This window comes from Tympanuchus pallidicinctus, unplaced genomic scaffold (genome assembly GCF_026119805.1).
Source record: "Tympanuchus pallidicinctus isolate F22 unplaced genomic scaffold, pur_lepc_1.0 scaffold36, whole genome shotgun sequence".
Taxonomy (NCBI): Eukaryota; Metazoa; Chordata; class Aves; order Galliformes; family Phasianidae; genus Tympanuchus; species Tympanuchus pallidicinctus.
The window spans coordinates 2190772-2205656 of record NW_026294754.1 but is presented as its reverse complement, the minus strand read 5'-3'; the positions used below and the strand labels follow the sequence as shown (position 1 = coordinate 2205656).

Genomic DNA, 14885 nt, shown 5'->3' with positions numbered 1-14885 from the left:
CATGTCACGATGCCACCATACCACTTCACCACAGTGTCATGATGCCACCATGTCATGTCACCACCGTGTCGTGGTGCCATCATGCCATGGTGCCACAGTGCCACGATGCCACCATGTCACGATGCCACCATATCACGTCACCACTGTGTTATGGTGCCATCATGCCATGGTGCCACAGTGCCATGAAGCCACCCTGTCATGACGCCACCATATCACATCATGGTGTGTCATGGTGCCATGGTGTCATGGTGCCGCAGTGCCACGATGCCACCATCCCATGTCACTACAATGCCACCATGTCACGATGCCACCATATCATGTCACCACTGTGTCATGGTGCCGCAGTGCCCCGATGCCACCATCCCATGTCACTACAATGCCACCATGTCACGATGCCACCATCCCACGTCACCACAGCGCCGTGATGCCGATACTCCACAGTGCCCCCGTGCCATCGTACCGCCATACTGATACACAACACCACGATAGCACCGCACCTCCGTGTCACCGTGCCGCGTTGTCACCTCACCCCTTCTGTGCCTGCAGTCTTCGTGACGCTGACGTGCGCCTTCCGTTACGGCCGCGAGGACCTGGACGTGCTGGGCCTGACGTTCCGCAAGGACCTGTTTGTGGCCAACGCTCAGGCCTTCCCCCCCGTGCCCGAGGACAGGAAGCCCCTCACCCGCCTGCAGGAGCGCCTCATCAAGAAGCTGGGCGAGCACGCCTACCCCTTCACCTTCGAGGTGGGGAGCGTGGGGGGCTGGCGCTGCTTTGGGGCGCTGCAGCGTCGCGTCGGGCTGCAGCAGCGCTGCGGGCTCAGCGGTTCTGGGGGTGCAGCGTCGTCGTTGGGGTTCAGCTGTGCCTTGGGTGCTGCATCACTTTGGTACGGCGCCACGTGGGGGATCGGCATCTCTGGGTTCAGCGTCACGGTGGGGTTCAGTTCCAGTCGCTTTGGGGTGCAGCATCACCTTGAGTTCAGCACTGCTTTGGGGTTCAGCATCACTTTGAGTTCAGCACTGCTTTGGGGTGCAGCATTGCTTTGAGTTTAGCACTGCTTTGGGGTGCAGCATCACGGTGGGGTTCAGCATCACATTGGGGTTCAGCATCACATTGGGGCTCAGTTCCTGTTAGAGGTTCAGCATCACCTTGAGTTCAGCACTGCTTTGGGGTGCAGCATCACTTGGGGTTCATACCAATCACTTTGGGGCTCAGCATCACCTTCAGCTTATCAGCATCATTTGGGGTGCAGTACCTTATGGGGATTCAGCATCTCTTAGGGTTCAGCATCACCTTGGGGTTCAGCATCACTTTGGTTGCAGTTCCATTTTGGGGTACAGCACTGCTTTGGGACGCAGCATCACTGTGGGGTTCAGCATCACATTGGGGTTCAGTTCCTCTTAGAGGTTCAGCATCACCTTGAGTTTAGCACTGCTTTGGGGTGCAGCATCACTTTGGGTGCAGCATTGCTTTGGGGTGCAGCACCACGGTGGGGTTCAGCATCACATTGGGGTACAGTTTCTCTTAGAGGTTCAGCATCACCTTGAGTTCAGCACTGCTTTGGGACTCAGCATCACTTGGGGTGCAGAACCACGTGGGGGTTCAGCATCACTTTGAGTTCAGCACTGCTTTGGGGTGCAGCATCACTTGGGGTTCATACCAATCACTTTGGGGCTCAGCATCACCTTCAGTTTATCAGCATCATTTGGGGTGCAGTACCTTATGGGGATTCAGCATCTCTTAGGGTTCACCATCACCAGCATCACCTTGGGGTTCAGCATCACTTTGGTTGCAGATCCATTGTGGGGTGCAGCATTGGTTTGGGGTGCAGCATCACAGTGGGATTCATACCAATGACTTTGAGGTTCAGCATCACCTTCAGTTTATCAGCATCACTTGGGGTGCAGTACCTTATGGGGGTTCAGCATCTCTGAGGGTTCAGCATCACCAGCATCACTGTGGGGTTCAGCATCACTTTGGGGTTCAGCCTCACATTGGGGCCCAGTTCCTCTCAGAGGTTCAGCATCACCTTGAGCTCAGCACTGCTTTGGGGTGCAGCATCACTGTGGGGTTCAGCATCACTTTGGGGTTCAGCCTCACATTGGGGCCCAGTTCCTCTCAGAGGTTCAGCATCACCTTGAGCTCAGCACTGCTTTGGGGCTCAGCATCACCTTGGCTGCAGCATCGCTTTGGGGTGCAGCACCGCTTTTGGGGCACAGCATCACTTTGGGCACAGTCCCACGTGGGGGGGTTCATCTCTTTTGGGTTCAGCGCCACATTGGGGTTCAGCATCCCCCCTTGGCTCTGTCTTTTTTGGGGTCTAGGGACGCAGCATCGCCCCTGGCACTGCAGGGGCACAGGGCTTTTGGGGATTCCCTCCACCTCTCGGGGCAGGGGGCTGCTGGAGCTGTGGGGTGCAGCTGCGGTGCTGCGGGAATCCAGTGGGGAAACTGAGGCACGGGATGCTCTGTAGCCTTGGGCAGAACCCTGCTGTGCCTGTGCCACCGTGGGGGCAGCCCCTCCTTCCTCTGCACGCTTTAATTGCTGTGATAATTGGCTGCGTTTGTTCCAGCACCATCTGGGAGCTGTGCAGGAGCTGGAGGAAATTTCCATCGCTGCAAAGGGGGGGGGGGGGGCGTTGGGCAGAAATTGAGGGGCAGAGCCCCCCCCAGTGAGGGGCAGCCCAGGGCACCCGGTGACATTTCCAAGCTGTGAGCTGCCCACTAAACCCCACGGGCTCAGCGGGATCTTAGCAGGCCAAACAGCCTTAATTCTTCCAAATCCCCCGGATTAAAGCCAAAAAACCCCTAAAACCCACCAAAAAGTGCATTAGTGCAGTGCACCACCCCCCGGGGCCCACGGTGCTGAGCCGTAGCCTAAAAGGAGCAGGCAGCATCCGATGGGTCCCCATCCAGCTCAGGTTTGTGATCAGAGCCAGCCAGCACGGGTTTGTGAAAGGCAGGTGATGCTTGAGCAACCTCATCTCCTTCCACGACTGGTGACCAGTCTGATAGATGAGGGAAGGGCTGTTGATGTCTTCCTAGACTTCAGCACAGCCTTTGACACGGTCCCTCTGGGCTTCTTCTGGGGAAACTGGCTGCCCGTGCTCTGAACAGATACATGCCCTTCTTTGGGTAAGGAAATGGCTGCGGGGCCGTGGTGAATGGAGTGAAGTCCGGCTGGCGACCCGTTTCAAGTGGTGTCCCCCAGGGGGCCGACCTTGTTTAATATCTTTATTGATGACCTGGACGAGGGCATTGAGTGCACCCTCAGCAAGTCTGCAGATGACACCGAGCTGGGAGGTGGTGTTGATCTGCCTGAGGGCAGGGAGGCCCTGCAGAGGGATTCAGACAGGCTGGAGCGCTGGGCTGAGGTGAATGGGATGAGGTTCAACAAGGCCGAGTGCCGGGTGCTGCATTTTGGCCATAACAACCCCATGCAGCGCTGCAGGCTGGGGGATGAGTGTGAAGAAGAGAAGGACCTGGGGCTGTTGGTTGGTGCTGGGCTGAACAGGAGCCAGCAGTGTGCACAGGTGGGCAAGAGGGCCAGCGGCAGCCTGGGCTGCATGAGGAATGGCCAGCAGAGCAGGGAGGGGAGCATCCCCTGCACTCAGCTCTGCTGAGGCCGCACCTCGAGTGCTGGGTTCAGATTTGGGCTCCTCACTGCAGGAAAGATGTTGAGGCCCTGCAGCGTGCAGAGAAGGGCAGCGAAATGGGGAGGGGTGTGGAGCACAGGGCTGCTGAGGAGCGGCTGAGGGAGCTGGGAGTGGTGAGGGTGAGAAGAGGAGCTCAGGGGAGACCTGACTGCACTCTGCAACTGCGTGGAGGGAGGCTGTGGTGTCAAAGGGCCTGGCCTCTTCTCCCAGGCGACGAGCAATGGCCACAAGTTGTACCAGAGGAGGTTCAGGTTGGACATAGGGAAGAATTTCTTCTCTCAGAGAGTGCTCAGGCACTGCAATGGCTGCACAGGGAGGTGGTGGAGTCGCTGTCCCTGGCAGCGTTCAGGAGGCATCTGGATGACGTGCTGCGTGATGTGGTTTAGTGCCAGTGGTGGCAATGGAGATGAGGAGACGGTTGGACCGGATGATCTATAGGTCGTTTCCAACCTTGTGGTTCTTGTGATCCCGGGGGCCTGTCACTTCCCCTGGGGTCGTCACTCCTGACCCTATTTTGTGCTGCAGATCCCCCCCAACCTGCCCTGCTCCGTCACGCTGCAACCCGGCCCCGAAGACACGGGGAAGGTAAGGAGCGGCGCCGCGTCCTCGTGTCGCCCCGCTGTGTCCCTCCTGGTGATGCGATGGGGAACCCGATGGGTTCCTTGTGGGGTTTTGGGGGGGTGGAGGGGTTGATCTGCCCCCCTCTTCCACGTCCCTCACCACTGTCCAGGCCTGCGGTGTGGACTATGAGGTCAAAGCTTTCTGCGCAGAGAACCTGGAGGAGAAAATCCATAAGAGGTAAAGGGAGAGGTGGCCTGGGATGGGGAGAGGGTGGAGGTGTCCTGTGGGGTGGGAAAGGGGCGGGGATGTCTTTTGGGGTGGGGAAGGGATGGAGATGTCCTTTGGGGTGGGACTGGGCTGGAGATGTCCTCCAGATTTGGAATGGAATGGGAACGTCCTCCCGGATGGGACAGGGCTGGAGATGTCCTTTGGAGCGGGGCTGGGGTGGTGGGATCTTCCTGGATGGTTGGTGAGGTCCTTTAGGGTGGAACAGAGCTGGAGGTGTCTCTTAGGATGGGAACGGAGCAGAGGTGTCCTGTGGGATGGGACAGGATAACGGTGTTCTTCAGGGTGGGATTGAGATGGTGAAGTGCTCCAGGATGGGAGAGGGAAGCAAATGTTCTCCAGAGTGGGAAGAGGTGGGGATATTCTTCAGGACAGGAAAAAGGGAAGGGAAGGGAAGGGAAGGGAAGGGAAGGGAAGGGAAGGGAAGGGAAGGGAAGGGAAGGGAAGGGAAGGGAAGGGAAGGGAAGGGAAGGGAAGGGAAGGGAAGGAGAGAGGAAAGGGAAGGGAAGGAGAGAGGAAAGGGAAGGGAAGGAGAGAGGAAAGGGAAGGGAAGGGAAGGGAAGGGAAGGGAAGGGAAGGGAAGGGAAGGGAAGGGAAGGGAAGGGAAGGGAAGGGAAGGGAAGGGAAGGGAAGGAGAGAGGAAAGGGAAGGGAAGGAGAGAGGAAAGGGAAGGGAAGGAGAGAGGAAAGGGAAGGGAAGGGAAGGGAAGGGAAGGGAAGGGAAGGGAAGGGAAGGGAAGGGAAGGGAAGGGAAGGGAAGGGAAGGGAAGGGAAGGGAAGGGAAGGGAAGGGAAGGGAAGGGAAGGGAAAGGGAAGGGAAGGGAAGGGAAGGGAAGGGAAAGGAGAGAGGAAAGGAGAGAGGAAAGGAGAGAGGAAGGGAAAGGGAAAGGGCAAGGAGAAAGGGAAAGTGAAAGGGAAAGGAAAAGGGAAAGGGAAAGGGAAAGGGAAAGGGAAAGGGAAAGGGAAAGGGAAAGGGAAAGGGAAAGGGAAAGGGAAAGGGGAGGGGAAACGAAAGGGGAAACGAAAGGGGAAAGGGGAAAGGAAAGGAGATGCTGTCCAGGATGAGAAAAGACTGATATGTTCTTGAGGGTGGGACTGGGATGGAGGCATCCTGTGGGATGGGGAGGGATGAAGATTTTCTTTTAGGATGGAGGTGGGATGGAGACGTCCTCCAGAATGGGACTGAGATGGAGAACTGCTCTCAGAGGGGACAGGGTTGGTGATGTCCTTTAGGGTAGGGTTGGGATGGAGGTGTTCTCTGGGATGGGACGGGGTTGGTGATGCGCTGTAGGATGGGGGTGGGATTGAGGTGTCCTTTAGGGTGGGACTGGGCTGGAGATGTTCTCTAGGATGGGATGGGGTTGGTGATGTGCTGTAGGGTAGGGTTGGGATGGAGATGGCCTTCTGGGTGAACTGGGATGGAGATATCCTCCAAGCTGGGGAGGGATGGAGATGTTCTTCAGAGTGAGGTAGGGATGGAAATGTCTCTTGGGGTGGAGCGGGACCAGCCCTTCCCTGGGGCCTCACCAAGCTGAGACTAAGAGAAAAGAAGCATTTGACTGAAAGCACGTCGAAAAAGAGGGCAGAGCTGTGGGGCAGAGCTGTGGGGCAGAGCTGCAGGCTGTCCCCTCGTTGTCCCCACAGGAACTCTGTCCGCTTGGTCATCCGCAAAGTGCAGTACGCCCCGGAGCGCCCCGGCCCCCAGCCCATGGCTGAGACCACCAGGCAATTCCTCATGTCAGACAAACCGCTGCACCTGGAGGCGTCTTTGGACAAGGAGGTGGGGATGGGGGCTGAGCTGAGCTGGGGAGGAAACTGCAGACAAGGACCTGGGGGTCCTGATGGCCAACGGTTGGCCTGTAGGGTGACGGTGAGGCAGCAGTGCGTCCTGATGGCCCAGAAGGCCTGGGATGTCCTGGTTGGCCAATGGTTGGCTGTGAGGCAGCACTGCGTCCTGATGGCCCAGAAGGCCCATGGTGTCCTGGTTGGACAATGGTTGGCCATGAAGCAGCACTGTGTCCTGATGGCCCAGAAGGCCTAGGATGTCCTGGTTGGCCAATGGTTGGCTGTGAGGCAGCACTGTGTCCTGATGGCCCAGAAGGCCTGGGATGTCCTGGTTGGTCAGCATTTGGTCAACGGTTGACCACAGGCTGACCATTGAACCAGCAATATGTTCTTGTGGCCAAGAAGGCCAACGGTGTCCTGGTTGGCCAACTGGTTGACCGGTGATCGAAGGAACCTTGAAGCCTCCTTGAAGGAACCTGCTTTAGGGGTGGGGGTTGGCCTGGCTGACCTCCAGAGGTCCCTTCCAACCCTGCAGCTCCGCACGCCTCCTCCCCACAGATCTACTACCACGGGGAGCCCATCAGCGTCAACGTCCACGTCACCAACAACACCAACAAGACAGTGAAGAAGATCAAAATCTCAGGTGAGGTTGGGGACCACCCTCCCCCTCCCCAACCAATCCCTGTCCCCTTGGGGTCCCCTCCCTGACCCCCCCCAACCTCCCCCAACTCCCCATCTTTCCCCCAGTGCGCCAATACGCCGACATCTGCCTCTTCAACACCGCCCAGTACAAATGTCCTGTGGCAGTGGAGGACGCCGAGTGAGTGACCAGGCTTGGGGTCCCTAAGTGGACCCTAACACTAACCCTGCCACCCCCATGGGGTGCTTGGGGTCCCCGCTGGTGACACCCACTCTTGTCCCCAGTGACATGGTGGCTCCGAGCTCAACGTTCTGCAAAGTCTACACCCTGACCCCCTTCCTTGCCAACAACCGGGAGAAACGTGGGCTGGCCCTGGATGGCAAGCTGAAGCATGAGGACACCAACCTGGCCTCCAGCACGCTGTGAGCCACCCCTTGTGTCCCCCTCCCACCCTACTGTCACCCCTGGGTGACGACTGTTGGGGTCCACGCTCACCCCTGTCCTGTGCAGGCTGAGGGATGGAGCCAACAAGGAGATCCTGGGCATCATCGTGTCCTACAAGGTGAAGGTGAAGCTGGTGGTGTCGCGAGGAGGGTGAGTGGTGGGCAGCTCTCAGGGGGGGGCTGCAGCCCCTTTTTGCTTTGCATTGAGCTTGGGATCAGCCTTGGTTTGTCCCCGTGGGATGGGACATTCCTTTGGGATTCCAGCAGCACTGGAGACGGGATGGGGATGGGATTGGGGTGGGATGGGGTGGGATTGGGATGGGGATAGGATTGGGGTGGGATGGGGTGGGATTAGGATGGGGACGGGATTGGAATGAAGATGGTTTGGATGGGATGGGGATGGAGTTGGGATGGGGATGGAATTGGGATGGGGATGGCATTAGGATGGGATGGAATTGGGATGGGGATGGGATTGGGGTGGGATGGGGTGGAATTGGGATGGGGATGGGATGGGGTGAGATGGGGTGGAATTGGGATGGGGATGGGATTGGAATGAAGATGGTTTGGATGGGATGGGGATGGAGTTGGGATGGGGATGGAATTGGGATGGGGATGGCATTAGGATGGGATGGAATTGGGATGGGGATGGGATTGGGGTGGGATGGGGTGGGATTGGGATGGGGATGGGATGGGGTGGGATGGGGTGGAATTGGGATGGGGATGGGATTGGAATGAAGATGGTTTGGATGGGATGGGGATGGAGTTGGGATGGGGATGGAATTGGGATGGGATGGAATTGGGATGGGGATGGCATTGGGATGGGATTAGGATGGGATTGGGATCGGATGGGGTGGAATTGGGATGGGGACGGGATTGGGATGATGATGGTTTGGATGGGATGGGGATGGGGATGGGATTGGAATGGGGATGGAGTTGGTATGGGGATGGAATTGGGATGGGATGGGGTGGTATTGGAATGGGGATGGGATGGGGATGGCGCTGGGGTGAAATTGGGATAGCATTGGGATGGAATGAGGTTGGCATTGGCATTGGGATGGGAATGGGGATGGAATTGGGCTGGGCATGGCATTGAGATGGGATAGGGATGGGATTAGGGTGGGATGCGAATGGCACTGGGATGGAATGGGGTTGGCGTTGGCATTGGGGTGGGATAGGGATGCATTGGGATGGGGTTGGCATTGGGGTGAGGATGGGGTAGAGATGGGATTGGGGTGGGATGCAAACGGCATTGGGATGGAATGGGGCCGGCATGGGGATGGCATTGGGATGGGAATGGGGTTGGAATTGGGCTGAGCAAGGCATTGAGATGGGATAGGGATGGGATTAGGGTGGGATGTGAATGGCATTGGGATGGAATGGGGTTGGAATGGGGTAGGGATGGGATTAGGGTGGGATGTGAATGGCATTGGGATGGAACGAGATTGGCATTGGCATTGGGGTGGGATAGGGATGCATTGGGATGGGGTTGGCATTGGGGTAGGGATGGGGTAGAGATGGGATTGGGGTTGGGATAGGGATGGGATTGGGGTGGGATGCGAACGGCATTGGGATGGAATGGGGTCGGCATGGGGATGGCATTGGGATGGAATAAGAATGGCATTGGGGTGGGAATGGGGATGGGGATGGGATTGGGAAGGAGTTGGGGTTGGGGACAGCTCTCCCATGGTCCCCTTGTCCCCGTCTGCCCCGCGCTTGCTGGGAGGTTGGGCTCAAATGATTGAGTTCAATGCCTCATTAATTAATTTCTCACCTCCTTCGACCTGCAGCCTGCTGGGAGACCTTGCCTCCAGGTAACTCCTGCTGCCCTGTCCCCTCAGCCCCCTTTGCCCCCCCACATTCGGATCTGCCCCCCCACTTCTGGGCACCGATTCTGGCTTTGCTGCAGGTGATGCTGGGGGTCCCACATTTACCCATGTATGATGGGTGTTTTTTTGGGGGGGGGGGAGGGAGGCAGTGCATGGGCTGCACACAGTGCCCCACAACCCCTGCTGTCCCACCTGCAGCGTGCCCCACACCCCCACCCCAAGCCCAGGGATTTCAGCCCCCAGCTTCTTGTAAGCAGCTTGGCCACACCGATCCCCTTCCTGGTGCTCCTGGGCTGGGGGTGGGAGGTGGGGGGGGGTCCCACCGTGGCTCTTCTCTTTGCAGCGACGTGGCCGTGGAGCTGCCCTTCACCCTGATGCACCCCAAACCCCGAGAGGAGCCGGCGCACCGGGACGGTGAGGGATCCCCCCGTGGCTGCAATGGGGATCTCACAGCACGACCCCCCCCCCCATTCCTTCCCCCCCCCCCATCTCTCATTTGCAATCCAGGGGATGGAAAAGCTAACCAGCTGCCTTCATTCCTTCTGTTCAGTTCCAGAGAACGAAGCTCCCATAGATACAAACCTGATCGAGCTTGACACAAAGTAAGAGCCCCCCCCAAATCTCCTCGGGGTGCACCTCCATCCCACGCCGCTTGGCCTGGCTGCGTGCCGCCCCGACCCCCGCATGCTGACCCTAACGCACGCTGCTCCTTTCTCTGTTCTCTTCCCCCCACCCCAATTCCCACCCCCCTGCGTGGCTTTGGCGTGACAGGAGAAGCGCAGTAAGGAAGCACCCGTCCCCGGGTCGTGGTGCGTCCCCATCTGTCCCCATCTGTCCCCATCTGTCCCCATCTGTCCCCACGGTGTCCCTTGGGTGTCTGTGTTGCACCATTGGGGTGAAGCCCCCCCAACTTGGGCTGCAAAGGGAGACCCTGGTGGAGGGGGAAAAGAGGGGAGGGGAAAGGAGGAGATTTGGGGGAGCTTTGGTGCAGCAGTGTGGGTTGGGGGAGGATTTGGGGCTGCAGGGGGAGGTTTGGGGGGTTGTTTTGGGGCTGCAGTAGGAGATGTCAGTGCAGCAATATGTTGTTATGGGGTGGCTTTGGTGCAGCAGTTTGGTTTGGGGGAGGATTTGTGCAGCAATGTGAGATTATGGGGTGGCTTTGGGGCTGCAGGGGGAGGCTTGGGGGAGGATTTGGGGCCACAGTAGGAGACCCTGGTGCAGCAGCACAAGGTTATGGGGTGGCTTTGGGGCTGCAGGGGGAGGTTTGGGAGATGTTTTGGGGCTGGGGTAGATTAGGGGGCTACAGGGGGAGGTTTGGGGGTTGATTTGGGGCTGCAGTAGGAGACCTTGGTGCAGCAATATGTTGTTACGGGGTGGCTTTGGGGCTGCGGGGAGAGGTTTAGGGGATGTTATGGGGCTGCAATAGGAGACCCTGGTGCAGCAGTACAAGGTTTTGGGGTGGCTTTGGGGCTGTAGGGGGAGGTTTGGGGGGTTGTTTTGGGGCTGCAGTAGGAGATGTCAGTGCAGCAATATGAGGTTATGGGGTGGCTTTGGTGCAGCAGTTTGGTTTGGGGGAGGATTTGGGCTGCTGTAGGAGATCCCAGTGCAGCAGTGTGAGGTTATGGGGTGGCTTTGGGGCTGCAGGGGGAGGTTTGGGGGAGGATTTGGGCCTGCAGTAGGAGACCTTGGTGCAGCAATACATGGTTATGGAGCTTTGGGGCTGCAGGGGGAGATTTGGGAGCTGTTTTGGGACTGGAGTAGATTTTGGGGCTGCAGTTGGAGGTTTGGGGGAGGATTTGGGGCCACAGTAGGAGATCCTGGTGCAGCAACATGAGGTTATGGAGTGGCTTTGGGGCTGCAGGAGGAGATTTGGGGGCTGTTTTGGGCTTGAGTAGATTTTGGGGCTGCAGCTGGAGGTTTGGGGGAGGATTTGGGGCTGCAATAGGAGACCTTGGTGCAGCAATACGAGGTTATGGGGTGGCTTTGGGGCTGTAGGGGGAGGTTTGGGGGAGGATTTGGGGCCACAGTAGGAGATCCCAGTGCAGCAATATGAGGTTATGGGGTGGCTTTGGTGCAGCAGTTTGGTTTGGGGGAGGATCTGGGGCTGCCGTAGGAGATCTCAGTGCAGCAATACGTGGTTATGGGGTGGCTTTGGGGCTGCAGGGGGAGGTTTGGGGGAGGATCTGGGGCTGCAGTAGATCTCAGTGCCACAATATGAGGTTATGGGGTGGCTTTGGTGCAGCAGTTTGGTTTGGGGGAGGATTTGGGCTGCTGTAGGAGATCCCAGTGCAGCAATGTGAGGTTATGGGGTGGCTTTGGGGCTGCAGGGAGAGGTTTGGGGGAGGATTTGGGCCTGCAGTAGGAGACCTTGGTGCAGCAATACGTGGTTATGGGGCTTTGGGGCTGCAGGGGGAGATTTGGGAGCTGTTTTGGGACTGGAGTAGATTTTGGGGCTGCAGTTGGAGGTTTGGGGGAGGATTTGGGGCTGCAATAGGAGACCTTGGTGCAGCAATACGAGGTTATGGGGTGGCTTTGGGGCTGTAGGGGGAGGTTTGGGGGAGGATTTGGGGCCACAGTAGGAGATCCCAGTGCAGCAATATGAGGTTATGGGGTGGCTTTGGTGCAGCAGTTTGGTTTGGGGGAGGATTTGGGCTGCTGTAGGAGATCCCAGTGCAGCAATGTGAGGTTATGGGGTGGATTTGGGGCTGCAGGGGGAGGTTTGGGGGAGGATCTGGGGCTGCAGTAGATCTCAGTGCCACAATATGAGGTTATGGGGTGGCTTTGGGGCTGCAGGGGGAGGTTTGGGGGCTGTTTTGGGACTAGAGTAGATTTTGGGGCTGCAGAGGAAGTTTTGGGGGAGGATTTGGGGCAGCTGAAGGAGATCCCCATGCAGCAACAGGTGTTTATGGGGTGGTTTTGGTGCCGCACGAGGAGCATCAGGGAGGCTTGGCGTTGCTGCGTGGAGCTTTGGAGCTGCGCTGGGAGCTTTTCAGGGATCTCTTGGAGCTGGCATGGATTTGGGGGTGGCTTTGCTGCCTCCTCTGCTGCTTTGGGGCCTTTCCCACTCACAGCCCTCCACCCTTACAGCCGTAACGCTTTGCCCCCCAGTGCTGCCAACAGAGCTTTAGGACCCCCCTGCCTCCCCAACCTCCCCCCCCGAGCACCCAAGCCCCCACAAAACCTCTCCCTGCGTGTCCGTGTGCCTTTCTGTCCCCTCTCCCCCAGTGACGACGACATCGTGTTCGAGGACTTCGCCCGGCAGCGGCTGAAGGGGATGAAGGACGACAAGGAGGATGAGGAGGAAAGGACCAACTCCCCACAACTCAACGACAGATAAGCAGACCCTGGAGCTGCCCACCCTGCTCGCATCCACGCGTTCAGAGGCTTCTTCTTCTCTTTGGGTTTTTGTATGATGATGATGATTCGCTTTGTTTTCTACCCCACGGATCCGCCGCCAGCAGCCATCAGACCCTGCGCCCCCTTGTCCCCATTCATCCCTTTTTGGGGTGGGCTGGGGGGAGCCGAGGCTCAGCCTTCACCCCGTCAGCCTTCACCCCTCCGGCCCCTTTTTCCCTTCCCGAAGCTCCGGGCCCTTTCCTGGGAGCTGCTCTTTTATGCATTTTGTATTGTCTGCTCTCGATGCTGGGGAGGGGGGAAGGGGTGCAGCAGAATTTTGGGGAAGAAGGGGGGGATTTTTTTTTAAGGCAGCCCGCTTGTGGGAAAGGGCCCCCATCCCTCCATCCATCCATCCATCCATCCATCCCTCCATCCATCCATCCATCCATCCTTCCATCCATCCATCCATCCATCCATCCCTCCATCCATCCATCCATCCCTCCATCCATCCATTCATCCATCCATCCATCCCTCCATCCCTCCATCCCTCCATCCCTCCATCCATCCATCCATCCCTCCATCCATCCATTCATCCATCCATCCATCCATCCATCCCTCCATCCCTCCATCCCTCCATCCATCCATCCATCCCTCCATCCATCCATTCATCCATCCATCCATCCATCCATCCATCCATCCATCCATCCATCCATCCATCCATCCATCCATCCCTCCATCCATCCATCCATCCATCCATCCATCCATCCCTCCATCCCTCCATCCATCCCTCCATCCCTCCATCCCTCCATCCATCCCTCCATCCCTCCATCCATCCATCCATCCATCCATCCATCCATCCATCCATCCATCCATCCATCCATCCATCCATCCCTCCATCCCCCTCTCCTGCTCACTGCCCTGCTGCATGAGTCCCCCCTCACCTTGGGATGCACCAACCTCGGACCCACAGATCCGCCTGGGGCTGGGATCCTCACCCTCATCCTGTCCAGACCCCAGATCCCAAACCTCCTACCCCAAATCCCAAAGCTCCCACCCAGAACCTCCTATCCCAAATCCCAAAGCTCCCATTCCAAATACCAAACCTCCCACCCCAAAAACCTCATACACCAATCCCAAAGCTCCCATCCCAAATCTCCCACCCCCAAATCCCAAACCTCCTACCCCAAATCCCAGAGCTCCCACCCAGAACCTCCTACCCTAAATCCCAAAGCTCCCATCCAAATTCCAACCTACAAATCCCAAATCTCCCATCCCCAAATCCCAAACCTCCCATCCCAAAACCTCCTACCCCAAATCCCAAACCTCCCACCCCCATCCCACCCCAAATCACAGAGCTCCACAGGCTCAGAAGGGACCTAGAGCTGGATTCCAAATCCCAAAGCTCCCCCCCCAGCCTTCTTTCCATGACCCCCCTCCCCCCAGCCCTCTTTCCAGTCGTCCCCCCCCAGCCCTCTTTCCAGGACCCCCCCCTTCCCAATCCTCTTTCCAGTACCCCCCCCCCTCCCCCCAGCCCTCTTTCCAGTACCCCCCCCTCCCCCTAAATCTCTTTCCAGTTCCCCCCCCCCCAGCCCTCTTTCCATGACCCCCCCCCCCCCCCCCCCCAGAGTTTATCATTGCTCTGCATCCGTTCCCACACCCCTGGATCCCCCCCCCCCAGGTACCAGCACTGGGGACCCTACCCCATGTTTCACCCCATACCCCCACCCTCCTGGATCGGGGTCCACCCACCCCACATCCCCCCCCTGTCGCAGGGACACCCGGCTCCCCCCCAGCCCCTCACTGGGGCCACTGCCACTATTTATTGTGTCGCCCTGAGAGCAGAGCCTGGGGGTGGGGGGGGGGAGGAGGAGGGAGGAACACAACCCTGTGCCCCGACCAAAGGGGGGGTTTGGGGGGAGGTTCCTTGCTGCCCCCCTCCCCATTTTGGGGTCAGGCCGGCGGGCGGCGCGGTACTTCTCTTTTGTAAAGTGCTTTCTTTGTACTGTCCATCCACACCTGCTTCTTCTCTGGTTCCCCCACCATCTCCGTGACGTTTCTGTGTCCTGTCAAATAAATTATTCTAGTTTATTAATCTCTGAACGCAAACGCACACGGGACCAAACCCTCAGCGTGCCCATGCTTCTCCTGCCTCCCCCTCCCCCTCCGGCCCAGTTTTGGGAGGCCTTGTTGACATTGCTTTGCTCTCCAGCTCGCAGGGCTGCCGTGGCTCCGCGTCCCCAACCGTTGATTGCAGGGAAACAAATCCCAAATCGATCCTGCGGCACCAAAGGTTGCAGCCCGCAGCGCCGACCTTCCCTTGGGCACGCGGATGCTCCCGTGGGATCGGCTCCAAAGCGG

General features: G+C 58.3%; 2 protein-coding genes and 3 long non-coding RNA genes across 23 annotated transcripts in view; 4 read left to right on the top strand and 1 right to left on the bottom strand.

The window, feature by feature from the left end:
* Nucleotides 1-13415, top strand: part of ARRB1 (arrestin beta 1) — a 39657-nt gene extending 26242 nt beyond the window's left edge. The window contains exons 5-16 of one of the 2 annotated variants that reach the window (XM_052699440.1): nt 547-743; nt 4178-4237; nt 4383-4450; nt 6142-6277; nt 6841-6925; nt 7030-7102; nt 7207-7344; nt 7433-7516; nt 9153-9176; nt 9535-9605; nt 9742-9793; nt 12417-13415. In XM_052699440.1, the coding sequence (XP_052555400.1) occupies nt 547-743; nt 4178-4237; nt 4383-4450; nt 6142-6277; nt 6841-6925; nt 7030-7102; nt 7207-7344; nt 7433-7516; nt 9153-9176; nt 9535-9605; nt 9742-9793; nt 12417-12528 (1100 nt within the window). In that variant the 3' untranslated portion in view covers nt 12529-13415. Of the gene's footprint in view, nt 1-546; nt 744-4177; nt 4238-4382; nt 4451-6141; nt 6278-6840; nt 6926-7029; nt 7103-7206; nt 7345-7432; nt 7517-9152; nt 9177-9534; nt 9606-9741; nt 9794-9962; nt 10262-12416 lie in introns of those variants that run through there. The other variant, XM_052699439.1, reaches the window with a different exon arrangement.
* Nucleotides 788-1979, top strand: LOC128088701 (uncharacterized). Of its 8 annotated transcripts, none has more exons than XR_008210359.1 (4): nt 788-1026; nt 1134-1168; nt 1404-1438; nt 1528-1979. It is a non-coding gene; the product is annotated as an uncharacterized LOC128088701 (long non-coding RNA). The 8 variants fall into 8 exon arrangements; XR_008210358.1 differs by having other exon boundaries at nt 1404-1473; XR_008210361.1 differs by having other exon boundaries at nt 788-1061.
* LOC128088704 (uncharacterized) lies at nt 1182-2104 on the bottom strand. Of its 2 annotated transcripts, none has more exons than XR_008210370.1 (3): nt 2062-2104; nt 1309-1415; nt 1182-1218 (listed from the first exon to the last, which is right to left on the bottom strand). It is a non-coding gene; the product is annotated as an uncharacterized LOC128088704 (long non-coding RNA). The 2 variants fall into 2 exon arrangements; XR_008210371.1 differs by lacking the exon at nt 2062-2104 and adding an exon at nt 1955-1980.
* Nucleotides 10371-12361, top strand: LOC128088702 (uncharacterized). 5 transcript variants are annotated; one of them, XR_008210365.1, is made up of 8 exons: nt 10371-10478; nt 10530-10841; nt 10924-10973; nt 11108-11160; nt 11411-11524; nt 11607-11709; nt 11795-11876; nt 11959-12361. It is a non-coding gene; the product is annotated as an uncharacterized LOC128088702 (long non-coding RNA). The 5 variants fall into 5 exon arrangements; XR_008210366.1 differs by having other exon boundaries at nt 10371-10556; nt 10728-10841; nt 11959-12359; XR_008210363.1 differs by having other exon boundaries at nt 10371-10841; nt 11959-12358.
* LOC128088699 (splicing factor 3A subunit 2-like) lies at nt 12831-13974 on the top strand. 6 transcript variants are annotated; one of them, XM_052699445.1, is made up of 4 exons: nt 12831-13574; nt 13647-13702; nt 13738-13792; nt 13830-13974. In XM_052699445.1, exons 1-4 carry the CDS (start codon nt 12831-12833, stop codon nt 13905-13907), a joined length of 933 nt encoding a protein of 310 aa, XP_052555405.1. In that variant the 3' UTR covers nt 13908-13974. The 6 variants fall into 6 exon arrangements, with proteins under 6 accessions (XP_052555405.1, XP_052555403.1, XP_052555407.1 ...); XM_052699443.1 differs by having other exon boundaries at nt 12831-13609; nt 13738-13974; XM_052699447.1 differs by lacking the exon at nt 13647-13702 and adding an exon at nt 13631-13646 and having other exon boundaries at nt 12831-13553; nt 13738-13973.
* Nucleotides 13975-14885: the final 911 nt, after the last annotated feature.

Bases quoted from the DNA above. Each gene is read 5' to 3' on its own strand.
- LOC128088699 (XM_052699443.1), top strand. From the start codon at position 12,831: ATGCTGGGGAGGGGGGAAGGGGTGCAGCAGAATTTTGGGGAAGAAGGG. The intron at 13,610-13,646 runs CTCCCATTCCAA...CACCCCAAAAAC, and splicing joins TCCTATCCCAAATCCCAAAG to CTCATACACCAATCCCAAAG. The intron at 13,703-13,737 runs CTCCTACCCCAA...CCCACCCAGAAC, and splicing joins CCCACCCCCAAATCCCAAAC to CTCCTACCCTAAATCCCAAA.